The sequence below is a fragment of the Alligator mississippiensis genome, chromosome 1 (genome assembly GCF_030867095.1).
Source record: "Alligator mississippiensis isolate rAllMis1 chromosome 1, rAllMis1, whole genome shotgun sequence".
NCBI classification, from domain to species: domain Eukaryota; kingdom Metazoa; phylum Chordata; order Crocodylia; family Alligatoridae; genus Alligator; species Alligator mississippiensis.
In genome coordinates, this window is record NC_081824.1 from 328025925 (window position 1) to 328045982 (window position 20058).

Consider the following 20058-nt stretch of genomic DNA (forward strand, 5'->3'; position numbering starts at 1 on the left):
CTTAAAAGAAATGTAGTTTCACAAAGTGCCTTATGATGGCAGGAGATAATTTAGTGGGTCAACACTAGCTATTTGAATATATTAAACATTTCACTATTTAAAAAAATAAATTAATCTAATATAAAGTTCACATAGAAGATAATACATTGTAAGATGCTCTGAGCCTTTCTGGATAGTGTGGGATGTCTATCTAAATAATAATAATATTGTTAGAACTCAAGAAGTCAACCATTAACCTTGGTGGTAAGTACTTGGTAACACGCAGCAATTATTTGGTTAAACATTTGACATGAAAAAGCACTAACCATGCTTTTACTGCCATTCTTCTTGTTTAAATCCCAAAATACTAATGGTACTACAGGCTGGAATGCAAGCCAGAAGGGTCCCTGAATATGAAGGCATTGGACTGCAAATTATCTGTCTATCTGTCTATCTAATATTTTATTATATAATGAAATTAGATAGATAGATGAAAATATTAGATTGATCAATCTAATATTTTTGTTTTATATTGGTTGGAAATAGATCAGCATTCACATTGCACCAACCATCAGTACCTGGTCCACACCAGGGAACTAATGATCCTTCTAGTGAACTAAATTCTGCAAACTTTTTAAGGCATCCTGGTGTCATTGCCACTGACCACCCATCTTCTATTTATCATATCCCCTTGTTTTATGAAGTATTCACCTTTCTTCTATCAAGACTCCTCTCTAATGTTTGCAGTTACAAGAAATCTGTAGGAGAGAGAAAAAGTCCCACTCATCATTAGCAGGATGGCAGATATGATCCCAACAGGAATAGCAGCACCAACTTCCTGTGCCTCTGGGCTAGAAGGCATGTAGTAAGGAGGAGGGAATGGGATACTCTGGTTATGTGTAACAGCATAGAAATTCCAGCTCACTGGAACTAAGACACAAAGACTAGCAACTATGTACAAGAATCCACCTGCTAGAAAAAACCTGGAGATTTTACTTGTGTAAAGTATTCCCATATAAATATTCCTCAGAGCAATTACAGTAGAGCCCAGTGCTAGTGCACCTATGACCATGGCAGCCAGCAAGAGGCCCTGAGCAACATAAATTTCATGGGGAATGAAGGCCTCATAATTGTTGAATTTATGACAGAACTGTTCTTTAAGACCAGGGGAGATGTGGAGGTAACTGATAAAGCAGACTTTCCAAATTCCCACCCATGCAACACCAGAGGTGATGATGGTGGTGTTGTCCACATGCCACACTCTCCATTCCACAAGTCCCATTGAAATCATGCACAAGATCCAGCCTACTGTACCAAAAGCAAACCCAGCTAGTTGCAGGTGAGAACTGCTGACCAAGGAGGTCATGGTTTGGAGGTCTTCAACAAATGTCACAATTCTGTGGCAGGCATATTAGCCAAATTCATTGATTCCACAGGCACTGAAAAAAAAACAGTATACAGTTACAAAAGTGATAATTCATGTCTGTACTTGTGTATGAGGGTGTAGACATACGAGGAAGGACTTATACTGAGGGATGATGCTAATCACCTTTTCATAACTGGTACATTGTTTTAAAGTTAACATATGAAGCAGAATAGCACCTAGATCAGTGGTTCTCCACTGGGATGCCAAGAGGCTGTTCTGCCCTCCTTGCCTCCATCTGGCACTGCCAGGGCTGTGCCACAATGTACCTCTCTAGGTGGGGTGGAATGGTGGGAAGCTTTAGCCCTATGGCTTCTGCCCACGTGTGGAGCTCCAACTCCAGCTCCTGGATGCCTTGGGAGGTGGTGCTGCGTGGTGCGACAGGAACAGGAGCCACAGCTGGAGGCGAGGGGAGAACAACAGCCCTGCCGGGTCCAGTGGCTTCTGCCCAGTGCACGGAGCTCTGGCTGCAGCCCCCAGACACTATCCAAAATGTCTGGGAGTTGGAGCTGGAGCTCCACTCACTGGGCAGAAGCAGCAGAGCTGAAGTTTCCTGCCCTCCTACCCCATCCAGAGAGGCACATTGCGGCACAGCTGCAGCAGTGCCAGCTGGAGGCAAGGAGGGCAGAACAGCCCCCCACCCCACCCCCAGCCCTGGCCAACCCAGAGCTGGTTGTGTGCCCACAGCCCTGGGAGATGCACAGGGCAGGGGTGTGGCAGCAGCTGTCAGGCTCAGGCTCCATCGGCACCTCTGAGCTGGCCCATCCCTCCCACCCCCACTCAGAGCAGTGCAGTACAGCTGTGGCAGCAGCGGTAGAACAGCCCTTCTGGGGTCAGCCAGCCTGCAGCTGGTTGTATGCCTGCAGCTCCAGGTGCTGCACAGAACAGGAAGTGTGGCGGCAGCTGCCAGGCTTGGGATCTGTCAGTACCTCTGAGCTAGTCAGGAAAGCTGACTCCTCAGCCAGCCCCTGCCCGTGCTGCTGGTCTGGGCTGTCATGCAGCTGCAGCAGGCTGGGAAGGGCCCTTCCCAATGGGCCGACCCTGCAGGGCCCTTCCCAGCCACCTGGGACATGACAGCCCACCCAGCTTACGTGCAGGGAGCTGGGAGCAATTTGGCCACATAGCCCCATGGCCCCAGCCCAGGTTGCCCCTCAGCCTTTACCCTCAGCAGCATCTGCAGGTTGGCTGGGCTCAGCCCCACAGCCCCAGCTGCAGCTGCAGCTGCACCCCCAGCCCTGGATCGATAACAGAGCCATGCCAGCCAGCTCTGGCCAGGCCGCCTGCCACCTGAGCAAGAGCAGGAGGGAAATTTGGGCAGACCCTGACTGGAGTACCATGCTTGCCCTGAGACAGGAAGTTTAATTCCTACACCCTGCCCTGCTTTGCCTGAGGCACTACTCCAGCCAGTGTCTGGCCTTGGGGACAAGCCTGGCAAGGGCTGTTTCCCCACTCTCTCTCCAGGAACAGCCTGGTTGGGAATCTACAGGCCATGTTGGGGGTTAAAACCCTTCCACAGTAACAGCTAGCCCCTGTGGAGGCCTGGCCATGTGCCCCAGGTCAGCTTCCCTCCAGGTATGCAGCTGCTGCAAAGGGGAGGGAGGGCTGCTCTAGCATCCCCTGGCTTCTAGCCTGAGCCAATGCAGGCACGTGCCTGCATTTCCAGAATTAAATATGAACATCTGGTGCACTTGCAAATCAGTTCAATCTTTTCAGGTTAGACTAACCTGCAAAGATTGAATCAATTCAGGCTCCGGCTTTTTGAATGTCTGCCCCTAGCCCAGGGATGGGCAAATACGGCCTGTGGATTATATCCAGTCCCCCAGGCCATTCTATCCACCCTGCGGGGCCCCTAAAAAATTAATACAGGAAACCCTCAGTATTCATGGGTTCAGCATTTGTGGTTTCAAATATTTGCGAATGCCGAATCCCCATTTTAAATACACTTCAAACACTTACCAGAGCTCCTCGGGAGCTCCATGCTTGCTATTGCTGGGCTCCCATCACCACCGCTGGAGCTGTGCCCCCGCCCCAGCCATCAGGGGTACTGCATTCATGAACGCAGTGCCCTATTCATGGATTTTGCCATTCGTGGGGATCACAGGAATGTATCCCCTGCGAATGGCGAGGGTCGCCTGTATATTAATATTCATTTGTTCCTGGCTGCCTGTCACAGCTGACAGTAGGACCCAGGGGGAGCCCTCAGCAGGACTGAGCAGCCCAGCCTAGCCCTGCCCCACCCCCAGCCTTTTTACTCTCTTCCTTCCCCCGCCCTGCTCCAGCACAATGTGGCTCCCAGTTGCATCAACAAATTGGGGAGCAAAATTTTGTAAGCGGCCCTCTGCCCAAAATAATTGCCTGTTTCTGCCCTAGTCTGTGTGAGATTGTAAATACTGTAATAAATACATTAGTTTTTGAAATGGGGTACTATTCACTTCACAAAGGTTATGGAGGGATGCCTTGGGGGTAAAAAGGTTGAGAATCACAGACTTAGATTTTCTTTCAATACACTCCCTCGTACTGTGGTGTCAACAGTCTCACATTGACAAATATTACTTATAAGGCAAAAAAAAAAAAAGCTTCAGGTCTCTCCTTGGATTATTTTCCTGACTGCTGTTTTTTACTGTAAAGTTCCAAGATTCCGAACTGGAAGGTTTTATGCATCTTTACATGTCATAATCCTATTGGTTTTATAATAATAGCTGGGATATATTTAAATTAGTACTGAGAGTTTGATCTGAAAAAAAAACTGAGCAGAGTTCTTCACTCACAAAAATAAGTATGTCTACAGTGAAGTCTTTGAATGTTAACAAATTAATACCTTTTTATTTCCTTAACTTTTTTTAGTATTTAGCATGCCTAGTGATATTTAATTATCTACTGTTTCTTCCACAAAATGTATCTGTGGAAATCTTATAAAAATTCATGAGTCAGGCCCTGTACCCAATAATATATAATAGACCCAAACAAAGACTTCCCTTTTCAGTGTACATTATATACTTACTTCAGCACCAAAGCTGATATCAGAGAAAAGAACAGGGCTAAGATACTTTTTCTAACTACCAGTCAAATTGTCAGTCTTCATTCAGTCTGATTATTCCAGCTTTCCACTGCACTTCTTCATTTTAAGCAGAACTTAGGATGTCCTTTACTGTAGAAGAAAAAGATAACCCCAATTATTGCAAAAGAACTTACTCTAGAAAATTTCCCTATGTTTTTACTGGCTCCAAATGTTGTAACCTAATAAAGGTTCTTCTATCTGGTTATTTGAACATCTATTTTCGAGACATCAGTAATATTCTTCATTCCTTATAAATTAGAGAGTGTTGTCTGAGCTGACCTCATTGTCAGGAGCAGCTTAGTTTTATCAAAGTGAAAAGCACAAACACTTTTGGTCTGGGCAATGAAATACAAGTAAATTGATATTGATTGCCTTTGTCTTATGTGGGCCACCTGACAAAACCAGAGGTCTATGGACACTTGGTACTAAGATGTGACAAGAAAAAGAACAAAACACTGAAAGCAATTGATGTTGGACAATTGGTTGGCTAAAGAAAGGGAAATAAAAAAATGTTTTGATTTGGTATTTTTCTGCCACAAAGTTAATCTGACTTGAAATGATTGCCACAACCATTGATATTTAAGGGAAGGATGGTTTGAGTTCCAGGGATAAGAATGACTTTACCCACAGATTTCCTCCATTAATACCTACAATATAATCCTCATATTGCTTTAATCAAGTATTTTAAAATTCAACTTTAAATAACTTTTCTTGTTTTAACCTCATTTGGTTAGTTTAATCATTATCTGATTTTTTTTAACTCAAGGGGCTAATATGTATCATGTCAAATATCAACATTTTAACACAAATCTTCAGACTTTCTTTTTTTTTTTTAATTGCTGTGTTTCTTGGTTTGGATAGAAAATGTTATTTTCCCCTTAGGAATTCTAGCAGAGCTGAAACATGCGGGAGTCCAGTCTTGAGAAGTTAGCTAGGTTTACCTGAGGTGGATAAGAGCTGGCTAGCAAAAAGCATCATTAAAAAAGCTTTCATCCAATAAAACAATGCAAGTTCATTTTTCAAGACTATTGCATTGACACAAATAGTCATTATTTATCCAGTTAAAATATAATTGACCTGTAGAGGGCGATTCACTTCAAGATTTCACAAGCTAGCTTAATGACTCAGCAGACTTGTCTTGCAGGAAACACAAGTAATGAAATGCTGTACTGTACTGCATATCACTAATGCTGTTATCAGTTTGGGATTTGTCAGCTTATTAAAAAATTATGCAACAAAGTTCTGACAGAGCAATCAGACCAGCATAAAAGCAGCACACAAACAAAGCAGCACCCTGTACAATTCATCCACTTCAAGTGCCTCATATTATGGGCCAACTTTAACCCCAGTATAAGCAGAAACTAGTTTCATAAGCTTCAATGTGAGATCATAGAATCTTAGAAAATAAGGGTTGGAGGGGACTTCAGGAGCCCATCTAGTCCAACCCCCCCGCTCAAAGCAGGACCATCCCCAGCTGGATCATCGCAGCCAAGGCTTTATCTAGCTGGGTCTTGAAAACCTCCAAGGATGGAGATTCCACCACCCTTTGGCTATCCTGTTCCAGTGCTTTACCACCCTCTCTCTGAGAAAGTTTTCCCCAGTATCTAACCTAAACTTCCCTTGCTGCAACTTGAGGTCATTGCTCCTTGTTCTGTTATCTGCCACCACTGAGAACAGTCTAGCTCAATGGTTTTCAACCTTTTAAAATTTGCAAATCCCTAAAAAAATGTGATCCCCCTTTGAAATTACAAATGGAGGTGCAGACTCCTCTGAATTATAAGTGTGGGTATTCACATACTTTTCACTGATCACAGCAATCTTTCATGGACCCTTTAGGCATAATCTGTGGACTCTTCTGTGGACCACAGGTTGAAAACCACTGGTCTAGCTCCATTGTCTTTGGAACCACCCTTCCGGTAGTTGAAGGCTGCTATCACATCCCCCCTCAGTCTTCTCTTCTGCAGACTAAATAAGCCCAGTTTCCCCGGCCTCTCCTCATAAGTCAACCCAACTTGGCCAGTTTCACAGGGAGATCACAAAAATGGCCACCATTTTTGTGTGCTGATTGCAGAGGGGCATGCCCACACCTCTGATTGTCCAACGGGCCCCAGTAGCCCCACCCTTCATTGCTGATTGGTTGTGAGGGATTTCTGTTATACAGCTCCACCAGTCACCACTGAATGGTTGTCAGGGCTGTCTATCATGTGGCCCCACCTTTCACCGCCAAAGGGTGGAGAGGGATGGGAACAGCAGCCATCGTGTGCTCCCCTTTGTGCCAGCAGCCCCACTCCCCCATCCCCCTTTGGCAGGCTGCACAACTAGGCTGCAGTGCCTTGAGGACTGCTGGCTCCCTCTGGGGAGCCAGCTTTTTATTTTCAGCAAGTTTTTTTTATTTTTTGCCAGATTTACAAGGCATTGCCTGATTTTGAGGGGATAAGCAATCCCATGGATGGGTTTTATTTCCCCTAGAACTCCTATTCAGTCCCAATGTGGGGTTTTATCCCCAAGACCGCTCTGGGGTTCCACCAACACCATTCTGAGAGGACCTGTGTGTAGCCGAAAAGTGCCATATGCCCACGACTCTCCTATTGCCAAACACCGAGTTAGACCCTGACTGCCAGGGAAAGAACGTAAGTTACTTTTTGCTTGCGACACTAGCCACTGCTTCTCTGAAGGACGGAAAGAAACCCTATTTGTCACCTATAACATAACAGTCCCAACCTTACTATCAGACTACCTCCAAAATTCTGTGAAACGTTGGAGACTTTCAATGTATGACACCTGTGAGGATTATATTAAGGGATGGACTCTGCAGAAGAAGGGAGAAGAAAGGTATCAAATTTCTATGGAAAAGAGGTATCAAATTTATAGGGGCCAGTACCTATTTCTTAAGAACAAGTAAGTAAAATCAAAGTTTCAACTTCAGAGTGCTTGGTGGAGATTTTCAAAGAAAAAAGAACAGCAAGATTAAACGTGCACTGCATGTTGAAAAGTTTACCTGAATAAAGAATCCCATTTAATCTTGCTGTCTGATTACTTATTTTAGTGACAACATTGCATAGCAACTAATGGCATAGAGAAGAAGGGGGATAGGCAAAGCTGTACCCCATACACCAGAGAGAGATACTGAGACAAAATTTGTTCCCTATCAGTTACAAAAATATACTAGAAGATCTAGATTTGCCGTGAAATTACTCCAGCTCTGGACTTGCGACTTTGGAGAATAAAATAGAAGGGAATAGCTTGTAAGCTGCTATTTCCCTGTGGTGTTTCATATTGGTTCTTGTGTCACTTGTGAACACAACTGACCTATTTATATGTACTGTAGTTTAAAAAGTGCAGCTCTTCAATCCTTTGCAAGAATAGTATTTGCTGTCAAGGCCACACATGCTGCAATTCTGAGCCTGGGGAACGGGCAAAGATACATCCATGTATAGCAGGGAGATCTGGAACTAGGTACCTAATACAAGTTGTCCTCTTGACACTTCTTTTATTTCTTTGCATATCACAAGGCTCAGCAACAAACACCTGAGCCTTGTTATCCTTTCTCAGCTCACTAAAACACAAACACAAACCTATTTATATTTTGGAACTCATGGTAATGTATTTTTAATTACCATTTTGATTCTACCTTATATTCATGAACTCAGTTATAAAATCTGTTTTTAGATAAAAGCCCATTCTACCCACCAGAAAGAAAACAAGTGAATGAAGGGGGGGAAAAATGATCTCAACCAAAAAGTAGCTGATAAACATTGTTCTTTTACTTGTACATTTAAATTGTTTTATTGGACAAATATAAAGTTCAACATCTTTTAACTTGTCTATTATTGCCCTGAAGAACTTAACACAATCCTTTCTCTCTCCGGCCGAGACAGTGGCTAAATTCTTGTAGTAGAGCAGACGACTATCTTACTGTTTCGAAATAGCTATCAGAACATCTCTTGTCAGTATCTGCTTCTTCAAGGGGAAAAAAAAATGGGAACTGCTAGTGGTCCTTCCTATCTTCTTATTGCCATGGTTGCAGCACTAACTGAATCTCTGACCCCTTCTCTGGCTTCTCTAAATGTGCTGTTATTTCAGGCTTCAAACCTATACCTCTCCTGGATACAGTAGTGTAAGTAAGCAAGGGTGACCAGGGCACTTTTCCCAGACACTGAGCTGGGAAAGGGGGAGACAAAATCAGTAGCCACTGCCCCTGACTAACAGCCTAGCCATTGACACTGCCTCAAGTGCTGCCAAACTTCAGCTATCAGAAATGAACTTGTTTCAAACTTATCAAAATACTGAGTTTCAATTCCGTCCTTTTACCATTTTCTGAATATTTAAAAAAATGAAAAGAGACTTTAAAATGAAAAATCTCATCAAAGCAAAATATTATTTTATGACTTATAAATAATACGACTTGATTTAGCTTTATGGATTAGTTTTAGTTTTAAAATGTTGAATTTGGCCTTTGCCCAGTTTTCAGAATTTGAAAATTCTTTTTCAAATGATCAGAAAAGTGCTGTGGTGGAATGAAGGCAGACAAGGTTCCTTGGGTGAATTTGATATCTTTTATTAGACCATCCCAAATAGTTGGAGAATAGTTATTAAGCAAGCTTTCGAGTTCAAAAACCCTTCGTCAGGCTAAGGAAGCTTCAGCAGTTGGTGCGTGCACTTCCTGGATGGAATGAAAAGTAAAGAAGCCAGGGGCTGGGCTGGGCTGGGCTGGGCTGGGCTGGGCTGGGGAGTCAGTTGCCAGGCAGATTATAATGTGTCAAAAATCCAATGTCTATGTTTAGTCCATGATCTCTAGTATCCAGGAGGTTGATGAAATGAAGCTCGTAGGCTCGTCTCTGGGAAGGGTTGTGTAAGTTTCCCTTGAGGATCAGGATGCATCTTCACAAAACTCCCCATTGTCACAGACTATAAATATTAGCCCAAAAGAAAAAAAAGTTTCATATGAAAAAATTCTCTCATACTTAGGAAGGCACAAGGCAAAGCATGAGAGAAGGGGGTTGTAGAACAATAAACAGTAAGCATGCCTATCTGACTGGAAGCCTTAGAATGGCTCCTTTGACCCTAGGCTTTCGAATACTGAGAGCAGCCCAAATACAACAGCTACAGGAAAAATGAGAGCAAACCCAAGCATGGATTCTACCAAGAAGTTCCAGGACAGAAGGAGAAAGAAATCAGGACTAGAAAGGTCCATTTGAAGCTGAGTGGTCAATCCATATAGGCCGGGAGCCCTAGTCATACAAATATCCTACATTTGCCTGCAACTGGCCATACATTTGCTCTATACCTAGACAAGCAAAGGATTTGTGGGAAAGAGTCAGCTTCAGGAAATCCCATTGCAGGAGTTGATGCAGCCTTTCAGGCTTGTCCACGCTGCTGTAGCAGTGCATTCTCAAACCAGGGGCCAGAGCGCGCCCCATCCACCAGAGTCCGCAGATTCACTCCCATCCCAGAGCTTTGTCAGTGAGCTTTTTCTAGGCTTATCTCCAGTTGCCACTCTGTGGTTGTTGGAAGCCAAGAGCTCAAAAGTAGTCACAAAAAAAGATGAGCCTAGAACAGCTTAATTAACATATTCCCAGGTTTAGAGCATGCCTGAATACTTACGTGTGTCGGCGTTCTCACCCGTCTAGGGCCAAAACCTAATACTGCAGTGGCGTGGACAAGCCCTCCATTGCCTGCTCACGGAAGGAGAGTAAGATGACAGACTGCCTTGATGACAGAGCCTGTTTCTTTAAGAGTGGGCCACATGGCCACTTAGGAGGGTAGAATAAGTGAAATCCATCACTCTTAAGACATGGGGTGCTCCAAGGCCAAAAGCTTAATTTTAGTCAGTCTAGTTCTTAGCTTCTCTGTCAGCTCTAATCAGTCCACGTGCAGCCACAAACCCCTCCTGCTGCAGAAGCAGTTCTTCGTCCTGCACAAAGCTGAATTCTGTCAGGATGTGTTTTCCCCAGAGAAGGATTTCAGATTCCTCCTTACCTCATTACTTTACGTGGCAAGAGGGAAATCATGTCTGTGGGTAACGTGTTGTTCCCTCTTTATTGCACCCTTTAAAATCTTGGTAGGGGCAGTTAATTCCAACAGTGTAGCTGCCGTTCAGTTTCCATTATACCACCAGTAGGTTGGTGCAATCCATAGTTGGCAAATATGTCTTTTTTGGTTTATCCCACAGAACAGACCTTTATTAAGCCTTGCCTTTTCAGTAAAGCTGAGCTTCTATTTGGACACTCCAAATCCTCCCCAAAACCCTGTGTCCTTTGAGACACATCAGGCCTAAATTACAAGGATCCCTGTATTCCAGGACAGCAGGGACATGGGAAGTTTTGATGGCAGAGAAAGGAGATAATTGGGGCTTTTGACGCCCATGAAAATAGTAATGTTGGCTTTGTTTTTTGGCAACCTGGAAGCAGTTAACTTCGGAAAGACAGGTGCAACTTTTTTCTTTTCCATATCTTTAAGGTAGGGGCCAAGAACATTTCAGATTTGAGGGAGAGACTTTGAATTCCTAAACCAGCATCTCAGCAGACATCAGTAGCTGCCTCAAGTTCACATGCACCTTGTTCAGTCATTGCTATAACAGGGAACAATGAATAGCCTCTTGTGCTAAAGGTAATGAAGGTATACTGCCATGGGACAAAGCAGTCTAAGAGCTGGACTTTGACGTGAACCATTTAGCTCTTGCACAGGGATTCAAAGACTCATGAAAGTTGTATCTGGGTCTTGGGATAATCATAGGGGGCACTTACACACACGCAGGGAGGCTGCTTCAACATGCTGTAAATCCAGCAGGTTGGAGCATTCAATTAGTCAAGTCTGCTGGAGCACGGAAATTACTGTGCTCCATCAGCGTCCAGCGTCACATGTATCATCAGCGTCTCTGTGCTGAAAAAGGTAGCAGGACATTTTGAACTAAAACTCATTGAATGAACTTGAGCTCAAAGCACCCCATTGCTATTTTATCAGTGCAGGGACGCTGATACATGTGACACTCTGGTGCTTTTAATTAGTGCCGCTCACTAATTAAAGCAACCCCTCCTCTCCCCCCCCCCCCCCCCCCCCCGCCGCCCAAAACCTCCCAGAGCACCTTTTTAAATGCCCAGGGTAGTCTCCAAAAGGATCAGAAGCAATTCAAGGAAAAATATGACATGATGTAGATGAAATACACAAAATAATAGAAAAGTAAATGTAATTTGATTTTCCCTACTGGTAGTCTCTCTGTCTATTAAAAGGTTTTTGCTACTGCAGTTTTTAATTACTTTGAAGAGAATGTCCTTAACTTAAATACAAGCAATACTTTACAATCATATAAAATGTTTTCCCCCCTTTTCCATTAAAATAGGAATTCACTTATTTTGTTCCATTTTAGTTATTTTTTAGGAAAAAAAATGTTTATAAAGAGGTTTGGCATTTCCCTGTGCTTTGTAATTAATATTCAAGTCATACTTTAAAAAGTTTTATTACCTATATAGAGTGTTGTTTACAGGCACACAGCTTACTAGTCAAATCCTTTGTTTTAAGCAATTCTTTCAGCAAAAAGTGAGTTTCAAACACAAGATAGGTCTCTTTTGAGTAATATCACTATGATTTCATGGTTGAAAACTCAGTTCTTTAATTCCCAGTTGAGGGAGCATTCTTTTTAGGAAACAAATATTTAAGTCTCTCGGCATCTGTTCTCTATCAGCACTTTATAAAATAAGGAGTAAAAAAATTGGAGACTTACTTTGTGTCAGTTTGTGAGTGGCCTGAAGCTTTGAAGCCGAGTCAGCTGGAATGAAACCATTCTAGAAAAGAGAAGGGAAAGAAGTGCCCTTCCTATGTGGAACTGTCTGACTTTTTGCACTATAAAATAGGTACCTTACAGTTCCTTGTCACTCTCCCATTAAGTCAACAGAGATGTAATAAGGCAGTTAATCATTAACATATTATAAAAAAAATGATGTAAGCTTTACTGTATGATTTTTTTTTAAATTGCACTAAAATGATAGCCAAAATATACAAATAACATGTTGAAAATTTAGTTTTCTCTTAAGTCACACTGCAGAAATAGTGTTACTGTGCTTCAAAGATTTTCAGGCCACAAAGGACTGTTCTGGTGTAGTTTGACCTCCTGAAGAACACAAGGCACAATTTGAAATACTAGAGAGATGGGCTATAATTCTTTTTCTCCTGTAAAGTCTCTCTCTCCTGTTTTTCCTGTGACCTTAAAATCCACAGGCAAATTTTCACGGGGTGAACAAATGAAGAGTTGAGCCCCAATGTAAGATGTTGAATAAATTATTTGGCTCACACAGGACAAGGGTGTGAAAGATAAGGTTTATGGCCAGATTTGGCCTGCATAACCCCAGCATCCAGCCCTTGGTGCTGCTTCTGGGTCAAAGTTTTCCTACACATGGCATGGGTCATTGGTGATGGCAAGATTTTGAATGTTGTTATTTTATTGCAAAGGCACAATTGGTGGTAGGCTTTGCAATCACATGTCTGAATATGAGCTAAGGGTTGTTTTCATAGCTGGATCTCAGGTAAAGCCCTTCTACTTGGATGCTTCTCATCTGCCAATTGACAAGACCACATTTGTGGGCCATCAGTCACAGCAGCTGAGAGAGAAATTCCCTTTCTTATGTCTAGGAATAATACAGGACATAGGACAGGTGGTTTGGGGGTAAGGATCAAATGCCCTTTCTGCAAAAGGCATCAGGCTGTCTCCTCACTGAGGACTAGAGTAGGAGCCTTGGAGTTTCATCAAAGCTTCCTGTATTGCAACAGATCTATCACCTCTCACCTGCTAGGCTTAAAATACAATGGTTCATAAAGCTTCGACTAAAGTACCTATAACGTGACCAAAATAATTCAAATATTCTGGAGAAGAGGTCAGCAATGGCCACGAACTGCCCTTCTTTACTACCAGGACATGTTATTGCCCAGGAACCTGCCTTTGAGTAACTCACTTGTTTAAAAGTGGGCAGTTGAATGAGGGCACATTCATTTGGTCCAACATTGCAGTCATTGCTGTCCATTTGCAAAAACCCACTGTGTAACACTTCAAAGATTACATTGGACATAAAAATAAAATTCTAATATTTTATCAACTGCCCCTGCAGGAAAAGGCACACAACATTGCAGGACATGTTCTATCATGTAAGTGGTAACATAAGCATGAAAATATAACATTTCTAGGGGCAGAAAATGTTATCTGGCCAAGGAAATGGGACAAATTGGCAACAGCACTTCTTCATCCTCATTGAATTATACCTTTACACGCACACAGTATATTTTCCTGATATCACAGGAAAAGTACTAGGAAGGAAATAGAAACAAGAGGAGTTCTCAGTCCCCCCTCTACACTACTCATATTAGTTGTACCTCAACACTTTGTTTGGCTCTAAATGGTTAATACTTTCTGAGGCAAGAAATATGTTTTATTCTTCTTCCCATGAGCTTGATTCAAAGCCCACTGAAGTCAATGGAAATCTTTACACTGACTTCAAAGGGATTTACATGAGGCCCTGCACTTTCTGTGGTTTCCAGTATCATTGGATACATACCACCACAGAACTGGAATGTTTGCTGTAGATGAATTTTCACCATATTTGTCAAGTTAAAAGCAGGCTGGAATCAAGATTCAATACTACATAGTAACTTTATGGTTGGACCAGAGTATGCAGCAGTGCACAGCCTCAGGAACGGGTCAGAGAAAAAAATGTCACTCATGCACAATCCTTCTCTGTTCCCCCTTACTCTGGGACAAGAGGGATACGTTTCTTCCAGAAAGCACCTTACTGATTACAATGCACCCAGCTAACTGGGTTGGACAATATAACCTTCCTGTCCCCATTTCTGCAGCAGTGGGCATCTAGCTATAGCCCCTGCTCTCTCCACCACAATCAACAAGTCATAATCTTAGCAAGAGAGTAAGTGGGTGGAGGGTAGTGGGGGGGGGGGGGAGACTATCCCATCTCACTTCCCAGTGTAGCTTAGACAATTCAGTGGCTGTGACAATCCAGCCAGCCGTGGTTTTGACCAGCAATAGTTTAAATGACAGCACCTACCTGCAGATGCTCTCCAAGAAAAGAAAAGTAAGGGAACACAAATGCGGAGAGGTTCTTTATGTATTAAAGCCAAGAGTTTGGCAATCTCCTATAACATGTTCTTGATCCAAAACTTAAACCTTTTACCGACGCTCGGTTCCACTTGAAGAAATCAATGCATAGCACTTCCACTTTACAAACCAATGTTAATGTTTAGAAGGCTAGAGCCAAAACTCAAAGTGTCTGACAGAAAACTGAGATCCATTTTAGCACAATAGTTTCCTGCTTGAATCAACTAAAATTGTTTTGGTTGATGTCAACATGACACCTGACTTGTTACTGAGCCTGGCCCTGAGATTTTGAGCTAGTTCAAACCCAACATTGACAGCAATTCCTGACCCCAGGAACCACAGATTAAAACACACAGGCATACAAATATCTTTCAAAAACAATTATTTTTATAACCAATCTCAGTTAATCCCCAACATCTGAGAAATATCTAGTTAAGAATGAAACCACCTCAACTGAAAACAAAGGTCACGTGGCAGAATGCTTTTTTAGTAGGCAAGAAGCAGCAGGACTGATCTCTGCATTCTCCATTTCACTGCAGCTTTGGTCCCAGATGCTTTCCTAAGTGGGCATTCAATGAAGTCACAAGGCAACAAATTTGATAAAAAAAAAAATACTTGCCCCCTTCCCCCAAAATAATGCATAATTAGCTTGTGGAACTCATTGCCACAAGACATCATTGGGGTCAAGAGTACGTGTTATTTGAAACAAAAGATTAGACATTTATACGGATACCATCCATGGAAGTTACAATAGTAAGGATTTTGAAAATAATTGTATTTGGGAGGGAAAACCCCCATCATACTTCTGTGTTCCTAACTGGGGGCTGGAGGAAACCTTCCCAAGCAGGCAGTCTCATAACTTCCTACTGGAGTTGGCCTCTGTTTGAAACAAGATACTGGACCAGGGGAGCCATTGGTCTGCTTCGGACCGAGCGTTCCTAAGCCTTTGTGTACAATTTCGTGTGGCAAGGAACTGGAGGCTGTTACTAAACAAAGCTTGACTTTTGCTCCTAGTAAGTTTATAGCTCAGAGTCACTTCAACATTTCCTGATACCTTTAAACTACTAAAGCTAAAATTCTCCGAGGTGTTCCTTAGTTTTGCCTATACAGAAAGGCATCTGCTCCTAAAGCCATGGCAGATTATATTCATTTTCAAATAGGAAAAGTATAAAATGTTTGCTACTTAAAGCAATTTCAAACCCTATTCCCTTCATTCTTAACCTAACTAGTGTACTGTGTACATAATAGGGACTGATTGTTTAGGTGGAAATCTCATTAGAGTCCAGCAGAGTAGATGAAGCCATAAAATGGTATGATTGAGTATGTATTTAAAAAGGCTAATCCTTCAGTTAGTGTAAATGGGATCAAGCTATATTGACATAAAAGAAAAAAAATCTATGATTGATGTAGCAGGTGAGGATCAGTTGGCTGGTTCTTTTAATTGTTATTAGCTTTCTTTTAGAAAACCATATACACCTCTGGATTTTGCAGTGCATGTTTCACATGTCCCAAAGTGATGCATGGACAAGGTTCATGTTTGCTGACAATCTGTCATTCCAGTATCCCAACTGCCTAGCTATTAGCACACTCTGGGTATGTCCACACAAGATGCTTTACTGCACAGTAGACTAATTTACTATGTAATAAAGTGTCACTGTCTACATGTGTGTACCATTTACTATGCAGTAAATAAGTCTACTGTGCAGTTAGCTACTACCTGTAAACTAACTGCGCAGTAGATACTGCACAGTAGCTCATGTGTAGATGTTGGCCAGAAGCAAATTTGCTGTCAGTCAGCCTCAATACTAGGGGGCCACAGGGGATGGAGAACTCCCCCAGTCCTGATGCTGCCCAGCTCCCGGCTCCCCCCAGAAGCTGGGAGCTGAGCAGCATCAAGACAAGGTAGCTCTCTACTCCCCGCCCCCGTGTCCCAGTGCTGCTCAGTTCCTGGCTTACACAGGAGACAGGAGCTGAGCAGCGCCAGGACTGGGTAGCTCTCTCCTTCCCTGTGCAGCTGGGGGCTGACAGAGAGCTGTCCCACTTCTCAGCAGCTCCCAGCCAGCCCCCAGCTGGGCAGAGATTTCCCCAAGCAACTGGCAGCTGGCTGGGAGCTCCCCATAGGACAGCTCCCAGCCAGCCCCTGGCTACTTGGCCAAATCCCCATCCAGCCTCCAGCTGCTCAAGTCCTGGTGCTGCTCAGAAATCCCCACCTATCTGGGGCTGGCTGGGAGCTGCCCCAGAAACAGGACATCTCCTGGCCAGCCCCCAGCTGTGCGGGGAAGCCCCGCTGGGCATGGGGCTTGTCCCCATGTGCAAGGGGCCAGGAGAGCTCGACAATGGCAGCTCTTTCTCAGCTCCCTGTGCATCAGAACCTTTCCCAATGTGTACAGGGCAAGGAGACAGCTGCCACTGCAGCTGGCAGCGCTCTCCTGGCCCTGTGTGCATGGGGACCAGCCCTGTGCGCCCTGCCAGCCCCTGGCCTAGCAGCCCAGGGGAGCCTGGAGCTCCCCCTGGCTGCTGCAGGGGCTAGAGCAGGGTGGGATCAGCCCTGTACCAGGCTGCTCCCATTGGGAGCAGATTTGCTCCCAACAGGCAGCATATATAGAAATGCTCCCAGGGAAGGCTTACTGTGATACAACCTTTATAGCATTAGTAGCATGTGTAGATGTGCCTTCTGAAAAGGTTTTTATTTAGGGTCCATTGGGCTGTAAAATACATGTATTTGTGAATACAGGCGAGTTAATAAATATATTACTTTCTGTAAGTATGTAACTGTCTCATTGCCTACTCTTATACCTTCCTACGTTTCTCTATTAGTCTAACGATCAGAGGCCCATCACACAGTGTACACTAAATGACTGTGCTTTCCATGGGTGACTGGTGTCTCCTGCGTCAGGGGGGAAACTTGCCCCCCCTCCCCACCCCAGTGGCCAGTCAGTAACTGGGGGGAGGGAGGAGGTGGGTCCCCTTGTGGCTGGTCACACACACTGACCCAGAAGCAGTGTTCCCTCTAAGCTGGGTCTAAGAGGGAACACAGCCCAGAACTGTAAGCAGCACTTCTCCTGGCACCCCCACTCCCCAGCTGTGCTCTCAGGGGGAGCACCAGCGCTCCCGCCTGCCTCCCCTGCCCACCACCTGAGCAGGGAACACTACTGTGACGGGGTGCACCAGGGCTCTCAGGGGGTGCATGTGCACCCCTGTGCATGCCCTACACATTGCCACTGGTGCTTTCCTTGCATACTGTACACACTTGTAAAGTAGGTAGTTACCTTAATACTTGCCTGTAGATAACTGAATGTGTGAATTTTGTGAATCATGTCCTACCCAGAATCTTACCTCTCCAAAAACACATGCCATGATATGAATATTTTACCTTCAGCATATAAATCTGGACAACCTTTTTTCAGATCCCCAGGGCTACTGGCTGTCAGATACATTAGGATCTTTGCATTCTTATAAACCAGGTAGAGGTATTTCCAGTCACCAGCCCTTCCTGGGAGGTTGGCATTATGGATGAAAGGGGTACAGGGGACCATGCCTAAGCCTTTTGTTAACACATCTAACCTTTCATTAAAGGAAAACTGGAAGTTTTCTTTTAAAAAAGGTTGCTAGCTTTATGGATGTTACTGGAAAGGGCTCTACAAAGGACCATGAGTAATATCTTTAGACTAACCTCAGGAGATTAGGTCCATCTTTGAGACATAATACCTATTCAGCATGATTACGGACTGAATTTTCAAGCTTGGGCAATATCAGTCTAGTGAGAAAGTGCTCAGCATTTCTGAACATCCAGTTCCTTTGAGAGGTGAGGCTTCAGGCACTCAGACATTAAACATTTGCATATCATTTCTCTTTCTGTATATATTCAAGTGCTGTCATACCAGAATAAAACTTGCCAAAATAGAAAATGACTAGCCTAAAAGAATGTAAATAGCAGATTGAGGTATTTCCTGAGTCTAAGTACTATGGACAAATCTTTGTTCTCAGTCATCAGATCTTTGGAGCAATGATGTTATCTAGATGTGTCCCCTGCACTAACTGCTCCTGAAATAAGTTTGGACATGTTCTAGCCAGTTATTTCATGAAAGTAACCCCAGCTGCTGCTCCTAATTATAGGATCTATCAAAAACTAGAAAATTTTGTACATTGGCTTAGCAAGAAATTGGTCGCAAATAATAGATCAGAGGATATCCACACATACACATTCGCACAAAAGATTTCTAGGATCAGATACAAGCTTTTTCAATATTAAGCAGATTTCTAGACAATGCAACACTGCCTGCAGATTTACAGATGTACTAGAGCAAGCTGACAATCCAAGCCTATGGAAGGATAGTATCAACATCACATCTCAGTTGTCATTATATGTCTCAGCTGTCAAGTCATTTTTCTACATTTCGGTGTCTTACCTCTTACAGCGTGTTTTTTACTACATGGGCACTGACTTAAGGTTTGTTATTCACTGCCAATAACATGTATAAGAAAAGCAGCTATTCATATAAAAGGGAACGGGAAGGAATAAATAGAAAACTCTGTATGGAAAGAAAAATATTCTCTCAAGATTTCAACCCTCTGTGGTTTTATAAAGCAAGCTTATAGCTGGATTGGGGGCAATGTCAATGTGCCATTCCAATAGGAAACCTATGTGAAACCAGGCAAATTAAAATTAGAAATTAGGCAAAAAAGTGTAATGGTCAGGGTATAGAAATGTATGCACCATTCCAGTTGGATTTTAAGCCCTTCAGAGCTAGGAACTGCATGATTAAAGTGTATGAACATTAAGTACATGGCAATTACTGTAGATCAAAATTCACCCAAATGCCAGCAGCATGCTTTATTTTATATGTGCCAAAATGCAACACCTGTTATTTACAAAGCTCATAAAGGCTGATTGGAAGATAACACTGTCAATCTTGTGGAGGGTGTGTAGCTCTCTGTTATTCCCTTATGGCAATGCTTCCTGGATGGCAAAGTTTGGCACACTTGAAGCGAAGTTATATTTGCACAGGGCAATTTTAAAGCAGTAGCTGGGGTTACAATAAGGCTTTCATGAAGATACAAGTCTGACTAAAGTTCACATAACAATTTTGGGGGTTGAGTCAGTGTTAGTAGCCAAATGTCCTCTCTAGCTCTAACTACTGTGCTTTAAACAACAAAGGAATAGTTTAGAAAGCCTAGGCTGGACTTGAAAATTAGGAGTTGTATCAAACTTGTTTCCTGAAATCATGCTAGAAGTTATTTTTCACCTGTTGCTCTACTCAAGCTTAGTGTCAACTATGACTTCCCATCATGTACTTATTTAATATTAAAAAGTAAAATCAAAATTAGTAATACAAATATTTGTCAGAGATCAAACCTTGCACCTGTATATGTGTTCATAAAATGAAAGTCCTTGCATCCAGTCAGATACAGGAAGAGAGTTATGGTAACCACAGACAATTTAATCATGCAATCCCAAACTTTGGCGGGCTTAAAATCCAACCCTGTGGAAAAGAGGTTAAA

The 20058-nt window shown here is 43.1% G+C and overlaps 1 protein-coding gene across 1 annotated transcript; it reads right to left on the reverse strand.

The window, feature by feature from the left end:
• Nucleotides 1-700: 700 nt before the first annotated feature.
• CLDN34 (claudin 34) lies at nucleotides 701-1345 on the reverse strand. The gene has a single exon (XM_059724388.1). The coding sequence runs from the start codon at nucleotides 1343-1345 to the stop codon at nucleotides 701-703; it is 645 nt and encodes a 214-aa protein (XP_059580371.1).
• Nucleotides 1346-20058: the final 18713 nt, after the last annotated feature.

Excerpts from the sequence above, each read along its gene's own strand:
- CLDN34 (XM_059724388.1), bottom strand. The coding sequence starts at position 1,345 with ATGACCTCCTTGGTCAGCAGTTCTCACCTGCAACTAGCTGGGTTTGCT.